Raw genomic sequence first — 14,531 nt, forward strand, 5'->3', positions numbered from 1 at the left:
CTATGTTTCAGTTTTTCCCTTCAGGAACACTAAAATGGAAGGAATCAAATGGCATTTAAGATTTCAAATTGAAGTGAAGGAGGTAAACATTTTGGTTTAGATTTATCTGTAAAACAAGCTCCTAATGAGTAGAAGGTACCTTTATGGTCTGGTCTGGTGGGGAGGAGGCTCTTTCAGTCAGTTTCTCTTTAGAAAAACAAGACTTGGAGTAGTAACAATGCAAGTGTCTCATCTCCTCTTCATGAATCTGCTGCAGTTCCCTTATTTTCTCTCGAAACTCAGTTTCCAGTTTTTGCATCCGCTCCTCGTGGTAATCCTCAATTTTCTGTATGTCTTGTAGGAGTCTCTGGTTCCCGGTCTCCACAGATATTATCCTTTGCTCAGCACGCTCTAGTTCTTCTCTTAGGACACTGTTGTCCTCCTGAAGCTGATATAAGGTGTGATTAAAAGCCTCCTGCTCATCCATTAATGAGATATCCTGCTGTTGGCTCAAAGCTTGCACTTTGCCCTGTAATGCCTCATTTTGCTGCAACTCCTGCTCTAAATCTAAGTGCAGCCTGTCTGACAGATAAATCAACTTTGCCTGCTCCTGCATCCAATTCAGGTCTACAGCAGTATAATTTCCCCAGTTGTCATCTTTACTATATGCTAGTCCGTTGCTATCAGAGATCTCCTGGCAGAGTTGGCATAAGAATTTTGACCTTTTTTGCAGCCGGGATATAAGTCTCTCTAACCAGTCTGGCTCTTTCTCTGCCTTTACCTTTTTGTCAACAAATTCGTCCTTGTCAAGTGGCTTTGCAGCTCCTTCTAAACCTCTGCTTTCTCCCTTCACTTGCTCTTCATAAGAAGCCAACTCTGGAGGACTGATGTCTGCCAGTCCCTCCCTTAGAAGCTCCACTTCTTGATTATTTACTTGAGTCTTGCTCTCATATTGCTGCTGAAATCTGAAGGCAGCATAAATGAACTCTGCTTCAGCACAGGCTCTGCCAATGGCACTTTCTAACGATTCATGGCTGTCACATTCTTCTCTTCCTGACTGAGTCTTTTTTTCAGTTTTTAAGGCTATTATTTGGGAGATTATGCTTTTGTACCTGTGTGCAACATCCCCTTCACCTTCTCTTGGCACTGAAGATAGCTGGCCAAAGCCACTTCGACTCTGAAGGACAGACACCATTTTTCCTACTACAACTAGTTCTCTTGTTAAACACTTTGCAACAGTTTCCATGTCATCCTCTGAGGGTAGTGTGTTAGCACTAACATTGCTCTCAGCTCCAACTAATGTCTTATCACTGAGGATTTTGTCCTCCACTTTGCTGGCATTATGTGACTCACGCTGCTGTTTCCCTGCCTCTCTCTCTCCTTGCTGAAGGCAGGCAGCAACAGCAGCTAGTTGCCTCTCAAAGTCGGTCATATCAACTGTGGTGCCGGTTTGTCTGGTTTGAAGCCTCTCCCTGCAGGCTAGTATGATGTTCAGTGCAACCTGAAACCGGTCAACCAACATCCTGCAGCGGTTCTCTGTCTCCTGGGCAAAGCGCTGGCTCTGCTTGGCCTGACTGTGAAGCACCAGACTGAGGTGCTGAGCAGTGGCTCGGCTCTGAGTGAGCTGGGAGCAAAGGTGGGGGTCCTGGCAGCTGTTGTGACTCTGGTGTTCCTCCAGTCTGTGCGTGATATCCCGTAGCTTCTCCTCTGTCACATAAAGCTTGGTTTCAAGTAACTGGATTACAGACATAAACCTCTCTGGGTCATCTCCTGCTGTGACAATGTACTGGTATGATGCGTCAATGGAGCGAGACCGGGCTCTTACATGGTCTGCATGAGAGTGGTTGCCGTTTATCTGAACATTTATGTCAGTTGAACTGTTAGAAAACTGACCATCGTCCATTGCCTTTGGCCTGCTGTTGTTTACGGCAAGAGCCTCAGTTGTCTGCTGTTGTCTCTCATTATGCTGAGCAGGATCTGAAGACTCATCCTTCAGCTGAGAAGAGCCACAGATACAAACTTTCAACACTTCGTTCAGCTTCACCTCTGTCTCCTCCAGGCTGTTACCTAAGACCTCCATCTTCAACAAAACTTCATTCAGCTCTTGCTCCTTCGTGTCAAGGAGTCTTTCGTAGCCTTCTCGCATGTCCTGTGTTTCAGACTCCCTTTGCTGCACCTTTCCCAAGGCCAGCTGCAGCTCCTCAGAAACGCTCTCATATGAGTGTTCAAGATTGTAGTAGTGTGTCTCTTCGGTTTTCAAGCGGCTCTGCAGCCTGCCTACTTCCCCATCTGCCTCAGACAGCTGGTTGTGCAGCTCTTGACAGCGACGGTCCAGCTGCTCTCTCTCCTCTTGGAGCCTCTGCACAGCAGATACCGTGCATGCCATCTCCTCTTGTAGCTGTTGCTGAGCCTCTTCAATTTCCCTTGTCAATGTCTGACTCTTATTCAGGCTCTCCACCTGCTGCTCAGCCCTGTCCAGTCTCTCCTGAAGGTCTTGCGAGCGTTCCTCAGTCTGTGCCAGGCTTGCAGCCAAGCTCCTCCGTTCTCTGTCCTGACTCGCCTGAAGGAGCATGAGGTGCTTCTGCAGGCGAGCCTCTTTTTGAGTCTGTGCTTCCTCATTGTCACGAAGCTGAGTTGCCATGTCTTGGAGACGTTTTTGCAGCTGATCTGCCTCCTGTTGTAGATCGTGGTAACTCTGCAACTCCTGCTGCAGCTGCATCAAGCGGGCCTCAGCCTCCCTCCTCTGTTCCTCACTGACATTCATCTGGGACTTCAAGGAGGCCATGCAATGCTCCCATTCCACCTGCTGCTCATGAAACCGTTGGCGATCTTGCTCCAGATGGACTTGTGCAAGTGCTGTGGCGTCACCTGTGACCAGTAACTGTGCTTGTTGAGCTAAGAGATCTGCTCTTCGCTGTAGTTCAGTTTCCCTGGCTTCCTCCTGACTCCTCTTTTGTGCTTCCAGCTCAAAGCGGAGGTCACGGTTTATCTTATGCAGTTGCTGTAATGCCAGTGCTTGTTCCGATGACAAGTTGGAGTTTTTAAGTAGCTCATTCTACAGATGACAACAAAGATTAATATGAACAATAATTAGGACAAAATTGTGCTCGGCATGGTACAACATACTTGCTGTAAAACAGAATAAATTTTATTTTTTATATGTTTAACTACATTAATTATAGAGTACATGTAGCCTGTAGAATCGTGGATGCCAAAATGTTTTTTCTCAGTCACCCAAGGAGGGTTGAATCAAGGGCAACTGGGCTTTGTTGAAGATATCTGAAGACGTCTTGTCTCTAATCCAAGAGGCTTCTTCAGTTCTAACTGGTGGGGAGTCCCCTACCTTGTGAGACATCATGAGATCACGCAAGAATCCATCTTGTCAGGCTCCAAACAGTGGTTCAGACCTATCAGCGTCCTATGAGGATTCTCGTGTGATCTTGCAAATACAGCTGCCTCGCAAGGTAAGACGGTGATAGACAGATGGTTCATCCAATCACCTGCCAAGTATTTTTTGAAAGTCTGCCCTTTTCCAAACAGTTGCCAAGGACAACTTGGCAACTGTTGACAATCCTTGATGAACCTTAATGGTCTGGCACGTCAGGTTAGGGAATCCCAGGTATTTAACCTCTGTGGGGTCGTATAAAGGTCATTGATAGCACTTGGTTCATTAGTGCTCCTGGCTGTTGTAACAACAGTTGTTAAGAGTCGTTGGAGTCACCTGAGGCCGAGTGTAAACAACAATTGTTGGAATCCTCACATGAGGCCAAATGTGAATGGTTGTTAAGTCCTCTAACGACCCCACAGAGGTTAAATATCTGGGACTCCTCACCAGTCAGTTAGAACTGAAGAAGCCCCTTGGATGAGAGGCGAAACGTATTCAAGTATCTTCAACGAAGATTGGTTGCCCTCAATTCAACCCTCATTGGATAACCATGACCTGGATGACTGAGAATCTTCACAGACATCTTTTCTGAGTCACCTAAAGGCAGGGATGTGTGCATCACCTTGAAACTGAGTAGTGCTACTAAAAACAGTGAATATCTATATTTCTTCTGCATTATACCTGTGGACGAATCCTTTCCCTTGAATTAATCTTTTTTTCTTGTTGTAGCTCATCTTGCAGATTCCTGTTTAACTGCTGGAGACGAGACAATTCCCTCTGCGTTTGCTCCAGCTGTAGGTAGTACATGGTGAAAAACTCTAAACATGTATTCATGTTTTAAAGAGTTCAAGTGAAAATGCTTTGATCAAACTTTTAAACATATTTGTGAACTTTACAATTGTTCACAGTCTCACCTCTTTGACAAGTTGCCCAGTTTGCTGCTCACAGGGCAGTTTTTCCTTCTCTTCCGTGCACTCGCAGCTGGTGTTTATTGTTACCCGTTTCTCCTCCTTTTGGCTGGTGGTTTTAACTTGCTGGCTGTACTGCTCAATTTCACTCTGCATGTTTGAATGTTCATCAAGACACTCATCATTTGACAGTGCCACCGTTGATGTAGAGCTGTCGCTTCCGCCTCCTTCAAGACGTGATGTCACACCTGCTGCACAGAGGACCATACACAGAAATAGACACAGAACAATGTGATATATGTAATGTAACAATATGTTGAGATATCTCTCCCTTTATGTCTGTGGAGCAATTAGTGTTTATGATACATGACTGCAAAATGAAGAAAGGTTGCAGTTCTTGAAATTAGTAACGTTTTACATTCATATACATTTTTTGTTATTCCAATTAATTAGTAGTGTATCCAAAACTCACTGACTGAATGTAATGTAATAAATAATAAGAATAATTGCAGAGTATAGCCACCCTCAACAAATTAAAATATAGAGGCCCAACACACAGAGCATCTACATCTACATTCAGTTTAGACCTTCAATTTCAAAATCAAACACTGAAAAAAAGAGGATATTTTTTATTTTGTCTCAGTTCGTTCAGTGACTCACCGGTCTGTGTGGTTCCAACAAGAAGTGGACACTGATGACAAGAAACGCCTTCACCCTCCTGGTGTGTAGGACTGATGGGAGATGGAGTCGTGGTGGCGGAGAGTGAGGACAGATGAGAAAAGGAGACTGTGGATGATGCAGAGCTTCCATCAGCAGAGCTTTGCTCTCTCTCTGGCTGCAGTTGAGTCTCCTTCTCTTTCCAGAAAACCTCAGCTGACTGTGATTCTGGTTGCTGTGATTTCTGATGGGCGTTATGCTTCAAAAGGGAGCTGTGAGGAAACAGTACACAATGGAGAAATTCTTTGTGTATAAAAATATTACATGATGTAAACCCCCGGTGAAATCAGTTCCTCAGTCTCTCATGTTTGACACCAATTGTGCATCATGCTTAGAGATAAACTCAAACAAATCTATTTACTTTGTGACGTCAGGTGTAAGTGTGGGCTTCACACTCTTCAACACTGCCTGGACCCAGTTGCATCTCATGTCAGTAGTCATGGCACAAAGTGTGTGCACTCCATCTCTGGTCTGTGGAAAGAGAAATATTATTCATTAAACATCTTATAGTTAATGGTAGAGAATCTATTGGCTTTAAAGGCCCGTTTACAGATGTATTTATGCTTATTAACATATTGTCACAGTTTATTTAAACTGTTGGGTTACTTTGATTTACTCCCAACAATGGGTAATATAAACTCCTGCTACCCATCCACATCTCTCTTTCCTCAAACATAACAGAGGGTACAAAAAGATTTTTTAAATTGTTATATATTTTATAGATTGTGATTAAAAAAGGGTGTTATGAAACCATTTAAAAATATGCAATAAGCAATATGCAGTAAGCAATCTTTAGATAGATAGATGCTACTGTACAGCTACATTTGGTCATTTATCACAATCCTGTAATTATGACATGCTCACAAAGTGACTGTTTTCACTTTAAGCATTGCTTTGGTTCAACTTATTCCTGGCAAACGTGCAAGAGGTATTTACTTTTAACTTTTCAGACTGCTCATCAGGTGTTCCTTCAATTTTTCTAAGAAAAACTCTGAGCTGTGAGAGGGCAAACAACAACATCGACTTCCATGTGGAGAATTGCATGGTGTTCCAGATTACAAGTCTCTGACAACACCAGAAAAAGAACAGTGGCACAACCCTTTATGAAACTGTATTTTAGTAAGCAAGCATCTTTACCTGCAGATCAAGTGAAATACAGCTAAGATTTCAAATATGCCGAGAAAAATATTACTCACAAAACACAGATGAAACATAGAAGGCAAGGTACAATCAAAAATCAAGTGTTGCTACATCAAAGAGTCTCCTCCGACACAGAGGAAAAAAACAAAAAGTCACATCTCCAAAGAGGCTAAAGAGTAAGTTATGGAACATGATCCTGGGAAGATGGAGATTTGTTCATGTGAATCCCCACTTCAGATATTTAAGACTTTAACAAAACAAAAATCTCAGGAGCCCAACTCAACATCAACCTTATCCAGATTGTTATGGTCCCAGTGCAAAGCAATAAACCCCAATTTGTTTGTTTCATCCATCTACACAAGCTTTAGAGGAAATGTCAAACCAAACAGTCACGCAGACCAAGACAGTCCTGGTAGAAAAGGCTGAATGAGCTGCTGCTCCACTCCTTTCCAGCATCAGCAGCTTCCACTGAAAGCAATGCTTAAATACTTAGACACCTCCATATATTTGGCCTTCCTGCCCATGTGGCTGATTACTTTACTGTGCATCATTCTGAACATCCTTTCATTTCTGTTAAGGTTGCAATCATATAGTGTATTTGCTACATAGAGCTGACATCATTAAGATTATATAGCATTATATTGAAAAGTGTTCCTAATATTTTGTCCACCCAACTAACATACATGAGGGGGGCAAAATATTAGGAACACTTTTCAATATAATGCACTCCCGTGCACCACCACCCACTACAACCTCAATAATAAACATAAAGTAGAATTATCACCTTTCTGACGATGTCAGCAAAAACTGAAAATGTAAAAGCTTCGTAAAAGTAGAAAAGCTGTTATTAGATTGCATTAGATTGCACAGGTGTCCCTAATAAAGTGCTCAGTGAGTGTATATTAGGCTCAATAAACTATATGCATTAATTTATAGAGGTTAACTGTAATTGCAGCAACTATTGAACTCACATGAATTTGAAAACCACAGTTCTTCTGAGCCGGGTAGTCTGTGATGTCAAAACATGTGGACAAGTTTATCTCACCATCCACATCAGCTGCCTGAAATAAACAACCAGGGAACAAGAAAGCTTAGGTCAAATTCATTAAGTCCTCATGTCTCGTTTTAAGTCCTCATGATGTATTTTATACCTATTAACGTTTGCTTGGATCAAACTCAATACTGACAGACACACAAGCTTCTTTTTTGACTGTTCAATTAAATTGATCATTTTGTTTCATTTAACAAAACAAGACACCAGCGCACCTCCTCAGCAACTGAATCTTTGTAGAATCTCAGGATTTGGTCGGTCAGGACAAACCAGTATTTCTGCCACTATAGGAGACACAAAGTCAGAGCAGAAGAAGACAATGCATAAAATGAATAGCCTGTCAGACCTGAAATCATCATGCAACTGCTCCCTAAAACTTAAAGTGAATTGAACTATTTACCTGTCCATATGTATCCTGCAGCATCATCCATCCTTTCTTAAAGTCGAGAAGGTCAGGCTTAGGAAGAAGCAAAGTTTTTTATGCTCTACCACACAAGAAATGCTGTTCATCACAATCATGGCTAGCTGGTGTTTAATATAAATGTTGTATAATCCTACATTATATCTACTACTTTAATGAGAAGTACCAACAATTTTTAAATTAAAGTCACTCTTTTTGGTTTGGACACCTTAACCACCAAATGGTCACCAGGCTCAAACATGCAACTCCACAACATGCAGGTATTTACTTGTAAAAGAGATAAAATTCTTAGTTGTGCTAGATATAGATAAGTAAAATCTCAGATTTTGGGGAAAATGTGTCATGCTCAGACTCACAAATGCAGAGCGCTCAAGATCTCTGCACTTAAGCGATTTGAACCGGCGATAGCGAAGGATTGATGAGCGAGAGACATCAGGAACAAAGTGTTTCAGTTCCTGGCACAGAAAAGAGGGCATAACTGCAGCAAATCAACATTTTTTGACTCAGTTTCCAAATCATCCTTGTTGATTAATGTGAGTTATCATAAAGTTAAAAATATATGGGATTTGTTGGTGTTTTACAGCCAAAAATATGATGATTGTGCTTGTATGTACCCTCAGAAGCACTTCAGAACAAGTGAAAGTGTTGTAATAATAGGCCATTTTATCAGATTAGAGATTACCTGCTCTCTCTTGATGGTGCATTTCTCAAAGTTGAAAGAGATGCAGAAAATAAAACTATGAATTTGATTAAAAGGCAGCCAGAAAGGACTTCAAACATTTAACAAAGAATACAGTATCATCTGCAGTTACAGAATCTGTTTCAGAGTCATTTGAAATCCTACAATGTACGATCATTTTGGAAGCAGGAACCTTAATATTTGAATGGCAATATGAACACAGAAAGTTCAGATAGCTAAAACCATTATAGTTTGAATGTTTTATACACGTGTTATTTGCTACTGGTGAATGACTTTTACTCAAGGTCACAGTCTGAACATTATTACTAAAAGTTCAATCATTGTATATAAGTCCAGTCTACAATTGCATCCAAGTATTTAGAATTACTAAATATCATGGAAAAAATTAATTTGTACTATTTTTAAATACTGTCTATTTAGAGCAACTCAGTCCACATTTGTTCTCTAATTACCCTGCTGACCTCCAGTTCATAAAATGCTCTGGTTCATATGTTTAGTTTAGTAGAAAATCCTGAATAACTTTTGAATATCTAATTATTTGTGGCATGACAAGACATGCAAAATGCCATGGTATGAAAAAGAAAGATACATTACAAACACATAAAACAACAAAGTCCCATCCTCAAGCCTACTGGCCCACACGCACACAGATACAAAAAATATTATATATTATTGGCACCAGTTAATGAGATACTTCATTGTACAATGAGGAAGATGTATTTTTTTCTGTATTTTCTGGTCCTGAGCTCCACGTCTTCCTTAATTTCTTCAAACATGATTTCTGTCTGATGAGTTGACAAAATAATTTATTGCTCTTTCGCTTCTATTTATTACAAACAAATCTCTAAAATTGTCTTGATTTCACAATCAGTGGATTTACTCTTTGTTTGCCTTGTAATGCCCGCCAACCCATCTACTCTCGAGTCTGTTCACTTTGTTGGCTCTTTGATTTGCAATAGCCTACATTAATTTGTAAAGTCACAATATAATTTTTGCTCCAATCAATTTCAATTTAGAGACACTTGCTGCACTCTGTGGTCTTTGGATCCTCCTTTGTCACTTTTCACTTTATCTATGAGGTCTTTTTATTGGTTTATAGCAAAGACCAATGGAGACATAAACATTACTGAATGCCTCTGGCTCTCTGTACAGCATGGATTTGGTTTTATTCACATGAATATAAGGTAAATAATAACAGACACTGCACTGCACTGCAGTGTCTGTTTTGATAACTCAGTTTAACTCACTTAAATAAAAAGTGAGTAACACAGAGGGCCCAAGACGGATCCCTGTGGCACACCTTCAGTAACCAGCAGGGCCATCCAGACTGGGCTATCCCTACACACACACATGTGGTGGTATTTGTATTTATATGGTATGGTATTTCATGTGGTAGATCAGTAATTAAATCATTAAATCATCAGTAAGGCAACATCTCATGCTGCACTATGATTGGTTCTAAACCCAAACTGTTGTGGATTTAGACTGGAGTGATACCAAAGAAAGGCCTTCAATTGGCTTGTTAATTAATATAATATTTTTAATGAGAAGGACAATTAAGAAACTGGATACCTAAAGTCACTGCAGCATTGACATTTATGCAGAGGGACTTCATGACTCCATTTCAAATTACTATATAGATATAGGAAAAAAATGCCATGTATATAATATGTTAAGTGGTACAGTAACACAAAAACATGAGGGGTGCCCTTACACATTGACTTCCTGGTATCTACGACCTGTAGAGCTTTAAGTATTAAAGCTAAAAGTACCTCTTTCTTTACTTTGTTGTAGTGATGATGACAGGCAGAAGAAGAACTCTCCAATGGCTCAGATGTAGTTCTTATTTCCATTTTTTCAGCATTATCCTCATGACACTGGTCTTTGTTATCCCTTTTAATGACAAAAACATGAATGTATTGACAAAATCTGTTATTATAGCACAAATCAATAACATCTGGATGATTCATTTAAAATATAGCACAATAATGTTGTCAATAATTTCACAGAAAAACCACAAAAAGAAAAACACAGGAGCCTACGCAATTCTTTAAAAAAGCTTTATAGACAACAACAAACCTGATTTGCTCCTCAGAAGAGGACAGCTGGCCACAATCCAGGACTGTCTTTTCTGAGGATTGTCTTCTCTTTACTCGTGAACTTGTACCTGCATAGTCTGAATCTGTTACAGAAACAGCAAACAACAGCTGTATATAAAAGAATTCAACAAACTTTCTTTTGTCACATTTATCATAATTTTCTTACAAAATCTCAGAGCTTTTTGAATGTAATCATTTTGTAGTGGTTGGTCAAACTAAGAACAAAAACAAACAAACAAACAAACATGAAATAAAAATAAATAAGAGTGAAATTACCATCTCCGACGGATCTTCGGTCGAGTCTGCTGAGAGAGCGACTGCTTCTCATGAACGGAGCAGCAGTGAAGGAGGAGGTGTTGAGGGATGAAAAGCTGCGGCTGCTGCAGAGACGGAAAGCTGGTCTGGTTGGGTGAGATGCTTGTCTGGTACTCTGGTGGCCAGTGCTGCCTCTTTTCAAACTGCCACCAGCCTTACTGCCAGTGGCAACCAAGTCACCATCTCTGCTGCTGAGGCTGTTGCTCCCTCCACAACTAACACCGGGTTTAGACATACTGCTGCCAGCCTGTTTACCTCCACTTGAAGCAGGAGCCGTTAATGCTGCCAGGTCCTTTGGGAGAGAGAGAGAAGGAGAGAAACAGAGCAGAGATTGTGTTCAGTTCCAGTTCTAGTTTTGAGGATGACAGCATTTACATGTCAAACATCACACCTCCTGCTCGCTCCCATCCCAACCTGGAGTCTTTGACATATACAATCCAATCACCACTGGAGACAACCTTTTAATCCTCACAAGATCTCTTAATTTGCTTAAGTACCATCTGACCAACACTGTGATCGTGGACATACACACACGCACACACACACAGAAGCAGAAACTTAATCACACTTGAGCACTGGAAAGCCATCAGACACAGGCGGTCTATTCCAGTCACAGTGGATGCAACCTCACCAACTGCAGAGGCAATCAATCTGTGGCTGGACCACACAACAGAAAAATCAATTAGAAGAGGCTAAAAGAGTCCTGACTTTGCGACTTGTGCAGGTTTTAACTGAACTGACTTGATATTCATTAATGGCTACATAAATCAAACCAGATGTAAAAACATGCACCAACTCTGAGGAAATTCTCCATGTTAAATGAACAACACAGAACATTGTCAATACAATAATTGAGAGTTGACACCAGCTACTCTGCTGGAGGAAGATGTTATAAGATACTTTAAACCATGAAAAACCAGATCAGCAAAGATATTTCCCACCCAGCTTCAAAAAAAGGAACAAATTAATTCCTTTTTTGGTCATTGCTGATACAGAGCCAGTTAAATAGAGGTTGAACAGATGTGTTAAATTCAGTACACTTTGGCCTTTTTTTGTTACAAAGACAAAAAACCCTGCAACATGTACATTTTCTCTGTCTCTGAGTTTATTTGCTGTCATAACGTGGCATTGTTGATGATTATAATCCAGAGTTTGAGCACTGAATGATATTTTTGGGGTCTTATTGTCCCCATATGATCCAGTGATTGATGACCCACTTTTTAAAAATATAAATGTACTTCATATAAAAATACTGCAGAAAATCATAAATTGGGACTGATAGGACCAAAGTCTTTTAGTCTCTGTTTGAATGTATCAGGTTTATTTTTCAAAAGTTTGGATTTTAATTATATTGGCATGATGTTCCTTCTTAACATATACTGACTACAGCATGCATGACTTAAAATGTTGTTCAAATCCTTTGTTTATCATGATATAAGGTACCCTGTATCCAAACCATATTTTCCAGTAAAGCTGAGCAACAACCCTGGTATATGGAGATAAAATACACATTAAAAAATATGCTATATAAGTACAATTAAAATAGTCATGTGTTACCTCATCTTCATGCCCTTAATATCTTAGTAAGATTAATTGATGAAAAACAGTGTTTTCAAATCAATGTAATAAAACAGACAGCGGTGTCTCTGAAAAGCTTCTTATACAGACAAAATGTATTATTTAAGGTCATAAGCATCACTAAATGACCTGACCAGCAGTTTTGAATTTCTAAATGAAAGTGGTACCCACCTTTCCCACTTTCTTCTGTGTTGGTTTGTTGGTTTTAGTGTTTACCAGGGTCTCATGCCACCTGATTGAAACAAAACAAACTGGATAAAGTGACAAGTCAGTGCAGACGTCCAGCATTTAAACAAAGTACTCTCAATATTCAGTGATAGTCAAAGATGATCATGTTTTATCTGCCTGTATATAACATCTGTGTCCATAATTTCATTTAACGGTGTCACAACATTTTTCTTGATTAAGTTAATGGGAATATATATTTACTGAATATTTGTGTCAATGAGAATCTGTACAGTTATTTTTTTCATAAACACATAATACACTGCTCTGTTTTCTCTTTTGTAATAGACACTGAAGCTATATGCACACAATTAAAAAAGTGCAGTTCAAGACAGAGGCAATTATTACTCATTATGCTGAGTGTTACAAAGACAAGGTGTTAAATTAATGTTATTGATCATGAATTCTATGGGCCTCCCATCTGCCTGACAATAGTCAGTCCCCCAAACTAGCCTAAGGAGCTGTTTAAAGGTGGTCGAATAATAGCTGCAACCAAAAAGTCTCTCTCTACCATTAGCTAGTTATGATACTGTGGAAGCTCTGATTAACAGTGATCATAGCACCCAGAGTTAACAGGAAGGCAGCCACGTGAGTGTAATGTAGTGGCTGCCAACAGAGTCTACAATGCTAAGATTTTAAAACATGACATTTTAAATGACATCTCTTCCACATAAAGAGTCGGCCATGCCTCTTGCTGCCAGTGAATTGATTACATGGCAGATAAATAGAAAGTAGCAGGTAAATAGATGCAATTTCTAAAAAAAAACAAAACAAAAAAAAACGGTCCGACAATGTCTGTGCTTCTTCAGAAAAGTGAACTCATTTATTGTGTGTACTTCAACGATGACTCTGTTTTATAGAAGTTTCATTGAGTCTGTTCTGTCCTTCTGTATTGTGGCCTGGTTTGGGAACCTGAATTAGGCCAGTAAGAATAGTCTTGGCCGGCTAGTCAGCAAAGTTATTGGGGTGAGTCAGCTGATCTCTGCACTTAAGCACTTTATGTATTCAGCATTTAGCTGCTTTTTGCACTGTCTTTATATATATGGCTTTAACCAAATTTCCCCTGGTGGGATAAATAAAAGTTTAACTTGACTCCTTCATTATGATGTTAATCCTGTACTCAATATTTCAGCTGTCAGGTAAAGATACTCTTTGTAAGTTGTTGTTTTTATAGTCAAAGTAATGTTCGTTATTAATGTGATTCAGCTTTTATTTAAACTAATACATCTCATTTCAGAAAAAACAGAAGCAATGATGCTCTACTCAATGTGTCATTTATCTGGAAGTACATAATTTAAGGTAAATTATTTTTCTATCTTATATATGAAATAGTTTGATAAGTCTTACCTTTGCTTCATGGGCATTTTCAGCAATTCAGTGAAAATATACTGAATGAGAATCAGAATATTAATCCAAATGTGAGAAATTCGGGCTGATATTATTATCCATACGCAAAAAGACGTGTGCTCCCTCTTACCCTGGCAAAAACCAAAGAGAACAAATCCCAAACAGGTCTAACACTCACACACATACACATACACACATACACACTCACACACATACACACACACACACACACACTCAAAGTAATCCCTTGCAAAGTTGACAAACTCCATTAGAGTTTCACAGGATTAGGTCAACAGCTTAACAGGATTACTACACAGTCATTTTAGTGAACTTGACATACCTGCTTATAATGTCACGAAATACCCCAAATGTCTATTAAGTTTTTATGAAGACACAGTATTTATTTTACATCAACACAGTCCACAACAGAAACACATGACGTAATTTACAATGAGTCCAGTTGAGAAGGATTCTGCTGACTGTGCATTAGCTCTGGTGAAGACACACAGCAGGACATCTGTCACTGAGGATCTGAGCTGTGACCTGACCTGAACTACATGTCTGAATAAATTCACTTGATGTACACACACACACACACACACACACACACACACACACACACACACACACACACACACAAAGATACTTTATATAAGATTCTATATC

The 14,531-nt window shown here is 39.7% G+C and overlaps 1 protein-coding gene and 2 long non-coding RNA genes across 7 annotated transcripts in view; 1 reads left to right on the forward strand and 2 right to left on the reverse strand.

The window, feature by feature from the left end:
• LOC137168240 (trichohyalin) overlaps positions 1-4,428 on the reverse strand; it is a 9,710-nt gene extending 5,282 nt beyond the window's left edge. The window contains exons 1-3 of the mRNA XM_067570764.1: positions 4,279-4,428; positions 4,046-4,156; positions 140-3,034 (exon numbers count right to left, since the gene is read on the reverse strand). Coding sequence (XP_067426865.1) covers positions 140-3,034; positions 4,046-4,156; positions 4,279-4,428 — 3,156 coding nt within the window. The remainder of the gene's footprint in view (positions 1-139; positions 3,035-4,045; positions 4,157-4,278) is intronic.
• Positions 1-5,345, forward strand: part of LOC137200922 (uncharacterized) — a 24,357-nt gene extending 19,012 nt beyond the window's left edge. For all 3 annotated transcript variants that reach the window (XR_010932098.1, XR_010932097.1, XR_010932099.1), the window contains exon 3: positions 4,916-5,345. This is a non-coding gene — a long non-coding RNA (uncharacterized lncRNA). The remainder of the gene's footprint in view (positions 1-4,915) is intronic.
• LOC137200923 (uncharacterized) lies at positions 5,115-14,495 on the reverse strand. Of its 3 annotated transcripts, none has more exons than XR_010932101.1 (4): positions 10,677-14,495; positions 7,101-10,483; positions 5,351-5,460; positions 5,115-5,201 (listed from the first exon to the last, which is right to left on the reverse strand). It is a non-coding gene; the product is annotated as an uncharacterized lncRNA (long non-coding RNA). The 3 variants fall into 3 exon arrangements; XR_010932102.1 differs by having other exon boundaries at positions 7,101-7,637; positions 10,074-14,495; XR_010932100.1 differs by having other exon boundaries at positions 7,101-14,495.
• Positions 14,496-14,531: the final 36 nt, after the last annotated feature.

This window comes from Thunnus thynnus, chromosome 17 (genome assembly GCF_963924715.1).
Source record: "Thunnus thynnus chromosome 17, fThuThy2.1, whole genome shotgun sequence".
NCBI lineage: Eukaryota > Metazoa > Chordata > Actinopteri > Scombriformes > Scombridae > Thunnus > Thunnus thynnus.